We start from the raw sequence: 13,570 nt of genomic DNA, 5'->3' as shown, positions 1-13,570 counted from the left end.
TTGGTGTGTTGACATTAGATTAAACTCATTACCCCTCCTCATACACTACAAACACCTAAGAGGGGAGCCAAACCAAGCAGGGAAACATCAAAAGATTGCTAACAAAGCCACAGTTGCTTTGATACAAACATCAATACCCTGTGGCCTCTGCAATATATATATGAACCGACACTACAAAAACAGCCTGGCTCTCCTTGTAGCACTTCAGTTTGAAACTGCAGTTATCAGCAAATACACTAACTTCACAAGTCATATCTGATCATACCAATATAGCTATGATCTATCCAACTGCGGTGTGTTTTAATGGTCTGCTGTGATTACGAAAAATTCAATTGAATGAAAACAGTTCTTTGAATTGAAGCCTGTCAGCATGTCAGTATTGGCTTTTTTATCCTTAATGTCCAAATACGTCACCTTTGAAAACCAAACCACCAATTCATGTCAGAGACTCCTATTTAAGTCTTAAGATAAGGCAATACCTCTGTGCCAGTTGCACAACTTGCACAGTATGCAAAGTGTAACAAGGAAAAGGAGCCTTTGGAAACTTGAAACACTGTCATCTTGATTCTTCACCTCCCCAGGAGAACTGAACCATGTCAGAGGAAAAGCAAGGTGAAAGACAGATACTGAATAAAGGAACTGGGACATCAGTAGTCCAAATTCTGAGCAATGTAAGTCGCGACTGCAATAAAGTATATCTATCCATCCATCTATCTATTTATCTACCTATCTTGGCATGGAGAAACTCAATGTATATTTGTCTCATTAACATGTCTAGGAGAGAATGTGACAGATCTAGAATGAGAGCCAGACAGGAAAGGAGTAGAAATTGAGAGATTTTCTTTAAATCCATCAGGCCTTTTAAAATGCTGATATAAACGTTCCTCCATATGGAGATTGGCATCCTTTAGGAAATCACCAAGTCCAAGTAAAAAAAGGTGATAAAACAAGAGGACTTAAACGACAATTGATAAACTATGATAAGGAAGTATACGTTCACAGTTAGCATGCTGTGCAATGGGTTATCATCATGATAACAAAGGGCTGAGGTGTGAGTCGCTGCTAGCACCCTGAGAACACAGATGTCAGATGCTTGTATGTTTTTAAGCTGTAGAGTTGGACTACAGTGGCAATAGGAAAACATCAGGCTGGAGGTAATACTGCATATCCATGATTTTGGCCTTCATGCATAATCACAAGCTCAGAGTTCATGATCAACCACATTGCAGCTCTCCCATGAGCCATTCTCAAAGATGCTATAAAAACTGTGTTTGTCCTCTCTGTTCTCTTAGCCTCGCTTCCTACACCTTCTTGGTAATGCTTGCAGCTCTTGAAATTAAGAACTGTTTATGTACATACTAAATGGGCCAATCTGCCTTGAATTATGGTCATGTGACACCCTATGAGTAAGTAGTACTCATAGGATGTACCAGTGAGCCTTTTTAGATGTACTGCAGTGATGACGCAAGGGGTTTAGGGGGTCTGAAGAAACTTAAATGTAAAGGAAAAAGGTACTTGTGCTAGTCTACCTGGTAACCTGTGCATTGCCTAAGAGCACTAAGAGCACTAATGTAAGCTTCTGAGAGGCAGCTGGTGTTGATCAGATGACAACACTAGAAGTGAGGGAGAGGAAGGAGAAATAGACAGAGGAAGAGGGGAGTCATGTCTTTTTGATGTGCATACTTCAGATGTTAAAATTAGATTCCAACAGCTTCTCCCCATGACAATGGATGTCAGAGTGCAGAATGAGTATCACATCCTATAAAATGTGATAACATATCAGTTATAAATGAAGTCAGAAGTAATGTAAGTCCAACACAGCAGAGTATTACAATCTACTATCAAAACACACAAGGCTAGTTGAGATTAAATGTATGCCTGAAACTAAGCTTGCCCAGCAGGGCAAGGTACATAATTCATCAGGCAACACAACCCACCTCAGAAAGTGGTAATTCCATGGTTATTTTATGGTACCTTCACAAAAAAGTCTTGAGATAAAATGCCTCAACATTGGTAATTGAACCCTTTAAGCTGTTAAATCTTCCTCTGGTGGGGAACATGCTCTCAACAGGAAATGGCAGATTCGGTTTCAAACTAAAATTAGGAAGGATATAAGAGGACACAGGCAGTACTGAATTACAGCTTTGTCTTTCTCTGCATTTGTTTCAAATGCTTTTGGATACTGTGGTTTTGTTTGATTTTGGGCAAACAAGAATTGAAGTCCTACAATTCAAGGGCCAGAACAAACAGAAGAGTCCCCCAAGTGATTGGGGGGCAATGAAATGAAAAAATGAAAATACAACTTTACAGTTGGAGCTGTGCAGCCAGTTTCCTCATTTCTAGCCTGCAGGAATTGCCCCGATTAGAAAACATATCAGAAAAATGGCAGAGACAGAAGCCAAAATGGATCTGGAACTATTTTATGAAAATGGCTGCAACAACTACTTTGGCTTCAATTCTCCTTAGGTAGCTTTGTCCCCAAGACTGATGGGGAGAGAACATTTTGACTGAGACCTAATGGTTCATCTTCCCTCTAGACTTGCTGTCCCGGAGTAAAAGTAGCCATTAGAGGCAGGCAATGTGTAAAACAACACTACAATTTTCAGTGATAGAAACACAATTTCCCGAATCAGGTAGCCATGTGGTACAGGAGATCGCTAGATAGGGAGTGCCATCTATGTATCCATTTTCCCATCACTCCCATCTATCACAGATAACTTGTGCACTACATATAGGGAAAGAAACGCACACACACAATAAAGAGTTACAGTGCGTCTTTCCATGCATTTCCATACTACACAGAGAGGCATACTGTCAACTGTTCTGTCTTACTGAAGCAGTGGAATCTTAAAAGAAAAATCATAGTCCTATTTCATGTCTTTGCAGCTTATTACTTATTTAAAATGGCATTCCCTTATAGTGTTAAAACATGCACAGATGTAAAATTGTACAATACAACAGAAGCATTTGCCCCATGTAGCAGCTGATTGCAGGCTACATACTGTGAAATTACTTCATTAACCTTTATACTCTCCCCTGCATGTCTGTACAAGCTAATGACTTGGTTTTTAACATCAGCCTGCCATCCTTTGTCTCCCATCCATCAGCATCTTTCCTAATCCTCTGTGTCACTATGTGGCCTCAGTGTCGCAAACACTGACATCAAGCTGTAGATCTCCAGCAGTTTGCTCAGAGTCGGCCTCAACACACCCAGGCGCCAGGACACTCTACACCCACACCAAAATACTACACACAATAACTCTGTGACAATGACACTGCAATATATTTAAACGGGCGGTCAACTCTGTCAGCTAAAGTGGCCCCTCATATTATTTACATAAGAAGAGCCCTGCCATTGTTGGGTCGACGACACATAACTCAAACAAAATCAATTACTTCCCAAATAATGTCACAACATTAAAGACATAAGTGTGATTACTTTACAAGACATCATTTCTGTTTTTTGCTGTCACACAAACAGCCTGTGTGAGCCAATGGAAACATTCAGCATACAGTAACAAGGCAAGTTGAGAGTGCTTCTCAGGTGCAAACCCTGACAACAGATGGTGAAATCAATACGTATATGTGCACTTTAAAACGTTGATTATACTCCAATTAAGGCAATCAACCGGGTTTTCAAAATGTCATGTATGGACTTAAATCAGATTGAAATGAGCACAAATCGAAGTAAGCTTGATGTGAGCCTTTTTCAGGAATTGAAGTGAAAAATTAGACCGCGGAAAGATTTCCCAGAGAAAATCTTATTGATATCTATTGATCACTACCAGTTGGCAAATATTGCTCTTACCTGAGTCAAAATCACATCAAGTTGCTAGTTCTGTTCAAATGTGTTCAACACCTTGTAATCACATCTCCCTTTAGTATTTACAATGGAATATTGGAAAGCCTAGTTGAATTGGCCTCCACTCTTAACATGCATCTGTATTTTCTTTGGTTTAATGAATTTAACCTTTATCCTGAGCAATCAATAGCCTTTTATACTGCCCTTCGTTCTTGAATCCCACTAAAGGTTAATGCATGGGAGATTCAATCAGTGATTCTGTTATTTGCTACTACTACAAATCTGAACTGGCCTTTGAGGTAAATTTAATGAATTGATTTTCATAGACTAAAAGCACAGGTGTGAGAGATTGCTTTAGCCTTGGTACTAAAACTGTTTTTGATAAATCCATATACCACAAGGGCTTAGGTTTGAAAACTGGCTTCAGTTAACTATGCAATATTGTTTCCACTCATACAGCCTTCTTACAAGGGTACTTAAAACCCATTCTGCTTAAGGCCAAGTGTTCATCTTCAAAGAGCACTTTGAAATAAACAAAAGTTAGTGTGGAAAGACATCGACAGATGTGAAAGAATACTTTCACTGCAAGCAGTCTGCATGATAAACCGTAAACACAAGAGACATTTGTAGATGTACAATTATTTACAATAAAACATGTCCTCAGGTTACATATGTACTGGGAAATCAAAAGATTACCAAAGCTTCAGTGGGAATATTTTTAGGTTGTGCTGTATTCCGACCCTGTGGTCTTATCGACCCTAGCAAATTGAGAGGGAGAGCTGTTAATTATGCATTGTCTGTTTGTTGTTTAGCCTTGAACGTGTGGTGCTTTAAAGACAATCAGTATAAATGAATAATCTGTCAGCAGGGTGGCATGGAGTCTAGAATGTCATGAATTTCTCATGGGCCTGTCAAACAAGCATTTTGTTGTTGTCCTTTCAGACTATTAATAAATAACAGTAAAAAAAAGCTGCAGTTGTATTATGTTTTGAGAAGATGGTTTGTGTTGGTATGTGTGCTGGCATGTATGATTGATAACGAAGGGTAATGGCAATTATAATGAGAAAAATGTGCCCATTAGAGCTCCTTAACGAGACTTAATCCACATGGTTGCTAATGAGGCGGTGCTCCATCAAGCCTCCTCATAGAGCTGGAGAACCTGAGACAGGAGCAGACCTGGAGCCAGACAGAAATGGAGCCTCTAAGCTAGTAAACCTGCAGTTCCAGCTGTTCTAGACGCCCATTAATTAGCTGCAGGTCAGGCATTGGATTCAAGCTACCAGGCAGCAATAACTGACAGCAGACAGCGAGGTCGGAGCAGGCCGAGTGAATGCCAATTTCTAATCAGCGACCTGCCAGTAATGAGAAAGACTCATTCACTGGAGGTGTACTGCAAAGACTTCTAATGTTTAGTTACTCCGATTGGTTCTTGCACCAATCAGGGAGGAGCGATAGATTGTAGTTCTACAGTGATAAAAACTTTTTTCCAACCTGGTAAATACAAATATGTCATTTTTGTAAGTCTGAATAAGAATGGAGGTGCAAAGCTTGACAGCATACCACCTTAAGATATTCATTTTGTACTATTGCCTATTTGATAGATCACAAACATTACAAAATATGGGATCTAATATGGGAATTTCTAAATAAAAACAAAATGAGCTTTCGAGAGTTGATGTCTCACGGTTTTGAGTCAAGCAGTTGCTTCTTGCCACCTACCTAATCCAGAGTTATGGCCTCAAAAACAGTTGCACTGAAAAGTGTAGGGCTGTGTTATGATCATGTGGCCACAGAGCAACTGCATTGTCAGCTCCTGTCATTTTTCGAATTGTCTTCAAGGAATATAAAAGGGTACAAATGGAAAATGGGAACATTTGACAATTCTGAAGTGCAAAATGGGAAGAGTAATGGAGTAATCGGCACTGCAGCACAGTCATAGAACCGAGTGTCTAGTAGGAGAATTGTATTGATATTTTGACGTAAGCCATAAAAATCATTAATTTATGAGTATCATTGAGACATGAGCAAAACTGATGGCTTTTGCAGGCCCTCTTAAGCAAGATTTCTATAAAATGGACTGCAGAAATAGTACCAGCTCAGCCAATTCTACAGACATTAAATCAGTGATCAGTATTGTCTGGGAAAAAAGCTTGATCATGGACTTGTCTTGTCTTATCCCCCCCACCTACAGCCAATGCGGCTTTAGGTGCTTTGTCTGCAAACGTATCAAATGAACTGATCAAGTCTTTTTGTCCTTTTTCTTGTTGTTATAAGGATGTTGTCCCAATCGTATGAAAGTAATTACTGTGAAATGAGTTTGAACAGAATCAGAATGGCACTTGACAAGTGTGCTGGAGGGCAGAGACATTCCCGCCTGAGCAACATCATTTGATAAACCATTTTCTGCTGCAGATGGGGATGTCTTGTTGAGGTAATATTGCAAAAGCCATTTGTATTTGCTCTCCAAGCTGATGTTTGAAGACGAAGCAACTTACACCATTGATTTCTAGGGGGTAAACAACACTGAAGAATGAGATCAGTGATGGGGAAACAGGTTTTAAATATAAACAAACTATGTTTTCTAGCATTACGTTACAAATACTGCAGTTCCGGGTATTAGGGCAAAAAAACGCACCAGCACCAACTGGCTGACAACTGAACTGGAGCATAATTCGTGTAAGCCATTTAGATTATTTTTTTTGTAATGGTTTTAGTTTGGCCAATCAAGAATGGCTGATCTTGAGTTCAACCAAATCAAATCCATCTTAGCATTCTGAGCCTGTCCCTCTCTATGGAAAACATGGCGGCTGTGGCAAGCAGGAGATAGAGTAGTGTGCCTGAGGAAGACGTTTGTGCTGTGCTTGCTATCTGTCCGTCTGCCAGTTGGATCATCCCGACCTGACAGGGGTCTGTTTTTCAAGTACCACACTACATGTATGTATAGTTTCATTTTCAAGCCTGGTTTACTTTGCTGTGTGAGGTGGTTGTGCAAAAAAAAGGAGGATATCACATCACAAAAAATGGCAGAAAAAAAACACACACATACACATAGCATTGCTACAATAGTTCCTCTTTTGGTTGAAAAAAGTTGTCCTGGTCACTTGGTCTAATGTAAATGACCGTGATGTATAACTGAAAGAAGGAATGGTAATTTTTACCATGTTGATGCAGAGCGAAAATAGGTCTTATCACCAGCAGGGCAGACTATATTTACACACAGCTGAGGCTTTAATCTCAAGCCTTTCTGACAGGCTTTTATCTGAGGATATATCCACAAATATAATACTGTCTGCTGTTGCAGTCAAACCTTTTTCAGATTTTTAAGTTACTTTGCATTTCTTAACATGGTTTTGGAACAACAAAGGAAAAAGAGAATATTCACTCTTCCCGTCACATATAACGGCATACAAAATAATGCCTTATTTGCATATCTCCAATTATATTATGACTGCCAAAAAACAAGCTTTCAGTGCTGTAGTGGAGAATTTGACAAGGGAGACGTCAGACAACTCAAACACGTACGCTTCAATGTCACATTTATGTTATAATGAACCATACATTTATAAGATTGCTCACAATCAGACAACACATTTTATTGACACACTAATTGTCAGGGCTCTTAGCAGTTCATACAGATGAGGCATGCACTGACATACATTACCTCACCAGGGAGGGGATGTGTTTTGATTCTTCTCAGAATTTCGTGACAGTGAAGTAAAATGGGCATCTTTTATTTCTAACACTAAGGTGAGTCACTGAGATGTTACACTTAGGCAGAGGGATGATGCCATATATTCTATTGCTCCACCACTCATGAATATTTAGGGTTTTATTAAATGTGAAGACTTAAACTATGAGTGGGTGTGGCTCCTTAATCCATTGGACTAACTAACTATTTATATTACAAATGCCAATGCCTACTGTTGCATTTTATTAAAACATGAACTTCAATATGGTTGATGTGAAAAAAAAGAAAGATGACTTGTCAATTAGTGCCTCAGTAATGTGAGCATTAATCCTGTCCAATTAACATTGCCAAGACAGCAATAAACAACAAGTGTCTTTAGGGTCCTTCTACTTCCATTGGTTCCAATGCAATTAATTTGCCAGTGCTTCTTAATTCCTTAATTAGAAAATCCTTCTTTAATATGACACATTACCAGGCAACCCACCACTAATTAAAATGAGTGTGAAATAATGTAAAAGTAAAAGTAATTAAAGCTCTCCAATACATAGAAACACAAGCATATACGGTCATACGTCTCAATGCATCCGTCTGTGTGACAGGTCAGTGCGTGTCAGAAAACTAAAGGCGTAATTTGAGTTTTGAGTGGCAGGTGCTGTTGGCTTGTTGACAATCTGGGGTTGAGCAGTCCTGCTGCAGCTGTTTGACCTCCAAGCAGGTCAGGCAACCAGGACTACAGGACATTGGAAAGCTAATCGAAAACCACAAAGGCTGGACGGCCGGAGCACTTTTTGCCTTTGTGCATTCAAATGAAAGGATTATGCCAAAATTCCCATAACAGTGAATGTTGGTTGAGAAAGATTGTGAGGAATCTCAAAGAAGAAAATGTGCAAGGTGGCTTTTCATATGCGCATATGTCTACAGAGGAGCGGTGGTAGATAGAGAGATTAAACTATACTTCCAGAAGGACACAGATTTGGACAAGTACTCTCCACAGAGACCCTGCTATCATGAGTAAGGTCGTGAGCCAGTCGTTTATTTGGTGGTTAACAAGGTGATCACACCCAGACACACACACACACACACCCACACCCACTCATTCACACATTTGGGCAGCTTCCACTCTACCTGAACTGCATGTGATTGGACTGTGGGAGCACCGCCAGAGCACTGGGAGGAAACAAATGCATCCCAGTGTTTAATTAACCAGAGAGCAGCTGAGTGCAGAAACAGCAGACATTGCCTCTTTTGCTCTTTGTCTCTGTCCCCCCTGTCTGTCTGATACGCCCATGTTCGAGTCTCATGATATTAATTGAATTTGCAGGACTTGAGAGCGTTCACCTGTCGTGTACAGAATGGAGAGGTGCATGTAGAGGTACAACACCAGATCCCAATTGTACCTGCAGCAGCACACACCCTCAGTACCTATGTTTCTAAGCATCATAATCGTGTTGAAATTAAAGAGGCATTATGACTTTGAAGCCTATACCTTGTATTCACAGTGTGTGTGAGCATTCCGCCCCACTAGTTTGAGCTGTTGACAAAACAGAGCAACAATAAAATGGAACAGAAAAATATGCAGTGATCAGGAATTTCCTTTGTGAAGGGATTTCATTAGTGTTCCATTGCCACTGGAAATGTATTGTGTAACTCAGTTTCCTCAGAATGCAGCTGGAGAAGCTGATAATTGACCTGGCTGAACATTCAGGTTACTCATGTAACCATGTCACAAGACTTGGTATCTGGTATCTTTGTTTACATGATTGAATGAAAATTAAGGGATGATTTATGATTCAGGCCCGACATTGCACCCTTCTGAATATAGCATTTAATCCTACAGGTTGTCTAAGTACACCAGCACAGCAAATGTGGATGAACACATAAGCATTGTGGAGCGCAAAGATAAAGTGGCATAAGGTGTGAAGTGTTGACAGTACCGGGAGGCAGGCTGGCTCTCTTCCTCTTCTTGCTATTCTCAGCTGTGTTTTCCAAAGGAGCGCACTCCGACACCAGGGGCCCGCTGGAACCGTTGAAGTGGAGAGGGTCGTTGTTGGCTGATGGGTCAAAAGGCAGAGCGTTGAGTCCTGACAGAAACAGAGAGAGACAAGTGCCACAAATGTGAGAACACTGCATAACCAGATAAAGTGAAAGCAAATGTAGGATTCCTCTGAGCTTCTGGCACACCAGACACACAAATCACTTAAGACCTCCTTAACAGCGATGTTTCAATGATCATAACAACCTGGCTGGAACCATGAGGGCTATAATACAGTCAAATTCAAGTGAAATGAATATACCTCTGATAGACTATAATCATTTTATATTCTATGTCCCGATCCCACAAAGCTACTGGGATCAGACTTAACAACTGGCCTTTCTATATTGTGCGCACAGCAATTCTCTTTTCCTAAATAAAATCATGCGAATAAACCGAATGAACGCAAAATGGAACTTATTTTGAATTACATCCAAAATAAGAATTACTCAAAGCTCAAAATATTTCATAGCCAATAAAGAACTTCAGCATAAACACAAGTAATTCTACAGCAGGGGTCTAAATAAAACTGTAGCTGAGACACACAACAAGGCCAATTTATCACACTGTTCTGCAGAGGGCAGGGTTTTCTTTGACATTTCTACTTTGCTCAGTTCTCTTACAATAACAGAATCAACAGTTATAAAAAAAAAAAGAACACAGTATCTATAAATAATGAAAACAAATTATGTGGAAATTGCTCCTGAATCGCAGGAAATGGTAAGTAAATGAACTGGGGTTTCCTGTTTAAATGTACCAGCTATTTTTTTTGGCATCTTAAGAGAGGTGTATTTGTTTATAATTCAAAGCAAAGTCTGTGAGAGACTGTCTACATTCATGAAATATTCATGACTCTTGTTTGCGCTTAGATTTGTTTTTCCTCTCCATGGCACAACAGATCAGAACCCTGTATAACTGCTGGTCAAAGACAATCACCTCAACTTTGTTCAGTTTGTGCCATTTTTAATCTAAACTACGAAATGTAGACACTATTTTAATCTTACATGAGACGGGCATACAGTTGTGGAAAGACAATTCTGTCTGTGCCACTGTTTAAAAAGTAAGGAATGTATCTTTATTATGATTTTTATTTTTTATTCAAGCAAAATCACGTATATCTGATGACCCGCCCTTTCAGCCCTGGTTGTCAGGGTTTTCTGTATGCAGATAAATGCTTTGGCTATAAAATAGTGCACAATGGCTGGAGCTGCAACACTGGTAATGTGTCTGCAGGGATGCATCTGCCATCTTTCTTGACTGATAGCACTGCCAACACTATACTGTATATGCTCAGTGGCAAAAGTTCAGATAAGCACTCTACAGAGCCAACATCAAGGAAACCGCTGTTGGCTATACATCATTATTTTATCATACATCGGAAAGCCTTTTCTCTGGGTTTATGCTTTGGATCAGAGCTGTCAAGTTTTCAGAGGCTATGACTGGAAAGTTATGACCCAGCAAAGGAGCATAATGTGAGATTTGAATATGACGGGTGAGATGCTTACAGTACATCTGATGTCTGTTTGTGTGCATTTTAAACCTTTATAATGAACGTGTTTTGGCTGGGTTATTGCCCCTGTCTGCTGTGCTATCTCTGTGTGTCTGCAGTCTGACGGATGGAGTGTTTAAGCTTCAACATCTGGCCAAAGGGAGGAGTGATGTCTCTGAATATCACTACCCAGGGGAGGATGAACATAAATACCAGGAGACTGGGTGGGGACAAGAAGCTGAGGGCAGGAGGCCTGTAGGGTCAATTTAGGAAATAAAAATGCTGAATCTGAAAACCAACTTTATGACCTCGGGGTAAGAAACGAAGGATGTAACACATAAAAGAGGAAAGTCACCAAGAATACATTCACAATTTGCCCTATTAATAGTATTAATAGTATAGTGAGCCAGGAAAAGACAAGACTATTGAACACACAATGTGGATCAGTGGATCGTTAAAACAGCATTTAACTGCCTTTGACCTACAATCTGTTAATACATCTCTAACGCTGTGGATTTCCCTGGAGAATGTGGGGTCCTTCTGCAAAATGGGAGGGCCTGAGATCATATAGTAAAGCAGAAGTCATTGCTATTAATTGTTCTACCACAGAAACACTGTAACAGTAATGACCTATGCCACTTGTGTCTGAACGAATGAGCTGAATTCCACCAAATGTTGAACTCCCATCACTTCACTGTGATTTTGAACATTCTAATTAGAAGAAATTGAAACACGAATATTAAGAAAACGTGAAAATGTGTCTTTACATACATTCTGTTGCTGATGGTTGTTTTGGCATCATATTTGCGCTCATTTCCTGTCGTCCTTACTTAAGCTCTTTATCAGCAATAAAACGTATGATATGAAATATGTAGTTGAGAAAATATGCACTAGAAGAGCATTGTTTGAGGCAAGCGCTTTAATGGGAGGACTGCCATGGTAGTGGACGATTCATCTTAGCAAGCATTGAGAAAGTGTATAGAGGCGATCTAGAAAACTGTTCATCTCTCTGATAATCATAATCAGTAAATAATTAGGCTTCTGTGATGTTTATGAAATTGAAATTAAACTCCAACAATCTGTCTCATAAAAGACATAAATGTTTTAGCACATCTGCTTGACAGGTCTTATCATTCAAACTGTTGTACAGTCATTTCTCTACTCAAAGGACCGCCGTCTGTCAAGTTTTGTCTCAAAACCATTTTATTTAAAAAATGGAATGGTAAGGAAATGCGTCACGACACAGCAAAAACGGCACCCTTGGCGACACTCAAGAGAGCAAAACACTACTTTTACCTTACAGGGCTTTAAGCTGGGGCAGCAGGGGCAACTCTGCTAAATCAATGCTGTAAAATGAAAAACATCTTTTCACATTAATCAGGTTAAGTCCAGCAGAGAGGGAGAATTGCCAATGTTACTGGCTCATTGCAACTGCAAAGCCAAAGGTTCAGAGTTGTCCTCCAACCAGAATGAATCCTTTTTTCCACAGCTCCCCTTAGTCTAAACTTTCAGGATTTCAGATAGGCAGGATATAAGTCATTTCAGATTTCATTGATTAGTACAGAGAGCTGACCAACAGTGCAATACTTTGCAGACAGGCTGCTGGGAACAGACAACGAATTTCGCCATTTCTTATACACAGACAAACTAGCATTCTTTACACCAGTATCACATAAAAGATTCATTAGGGGGTCAGTGGTTTGTAAACAAATGCCCTTTTGCCCAAGTCCACGTGAGCTACATTCCAATTACAGCCTATGAAGTTTAGTAAAGGTGGCCTGCATTTGAGCCAAAGCGTTAATGATGATTACAAACGGCAGAATAGGGGTTCTAGGGGATTTATTATCCACAATGGTTAACAGCCGGGCTCCTTCTGTATTGCAACCACCCCACCCACCCATGGGTGATTGTGACTCACAGCAGGCACTCTAAAATGCTCTAACTCTGTCCAGTTTGTCAGCAGTTGGTGAAACTACCTACAGCATCCAATATTAGCCTTACTGGTAAGTCACAATGCTTCCATGAAGTCTTATGGAAAAGTTCTGGTATCGAAGCTGTCATCACAATCAAATGAGCTTTGTTGCTCTATTTAAAGCCTGGAGTGGCCATCAAAGCAATAAAGCATGTTTTGGCCCAAGACTATAGGCACCAGCTCCAAGCCCCATAAAAAGGTTGGTGACTGTGACATTATGAATGCCCTTAGCAGATGAATAAACAAGGTGTCTGGCTGATGTGGCAGAGCGATTGAAGGAAAAACATGCCAAGCATCTGCAGTATTCTCATGAGGCCATTAGCCAAGCTTTTCACTTTGAGCGTATTTATAGCAAATAGAAAGAGCAGTTAAAACTACGGGGAGATGATACAAACGAAGGCTGCACAGGAAGCCTTTATTTACAGCTGTACTGCCCTGCAGGGTATTGCTCATTTAACATAGAGGATTAATACCCAAATACAGCTGCTTCTGTTAGCAGAGGCTACTCTCGCTAAAGGGGAAGGTCAAAGCTACAAGGATTTGGTCACTACACAACATATGTAGGCTGCATGTTCTTGACAGTGAGT

General features: G+C 40.1%; 1 protein-coding gene across 4 annotated transcripts in view; it reads right to left on the bottom strand.

Moving 5' to 3' along the window:
* Positions 1–13,570, bottom strand: part of LOC142999399 (ecto-NOX disulfide-thiol exchanger 2-like) — a 131,415-nt gene that overhangs the window by 57,383 nt on the left and 60,462 nt on the right. For all 4 annotated transcript variants that reach the window (XM_076148938.1, XM_076148937.1, XM_076148939.1 and 1 more), the window contains one exon: positions 9,425–9,571. In XM_076148938.1, coding sequence (XP_076005053.1) covers positions 9,425–9,571 — 147 coding nt within the window. The remainder of the gene's footprint in view (positions 1–9,424; positions 9,572–13,570) is intronic.

Source organism: Genypterus blacodes, unplaced genomic scaffold, assembly GCF_046128005.1.
Source record: "Genypterus blacodes isolate CSIRO-AG114 ecotype Tasmania unplaced genomic scaffold, CSIRO-AGI_Gbla_v1 ptg000044l_1, whole genome shotgun sequence".
NCBI lineage: Eukaryota > Metazoa > Chordata > Actinopteri > Ophidiiformes > Ophidiidae > Genypterus > Genypterus blacodes.
Note: the sequence above shows the minus strand (reverse complement) of the source record. Positions and strands in the feature narration are given on the sequence as shown.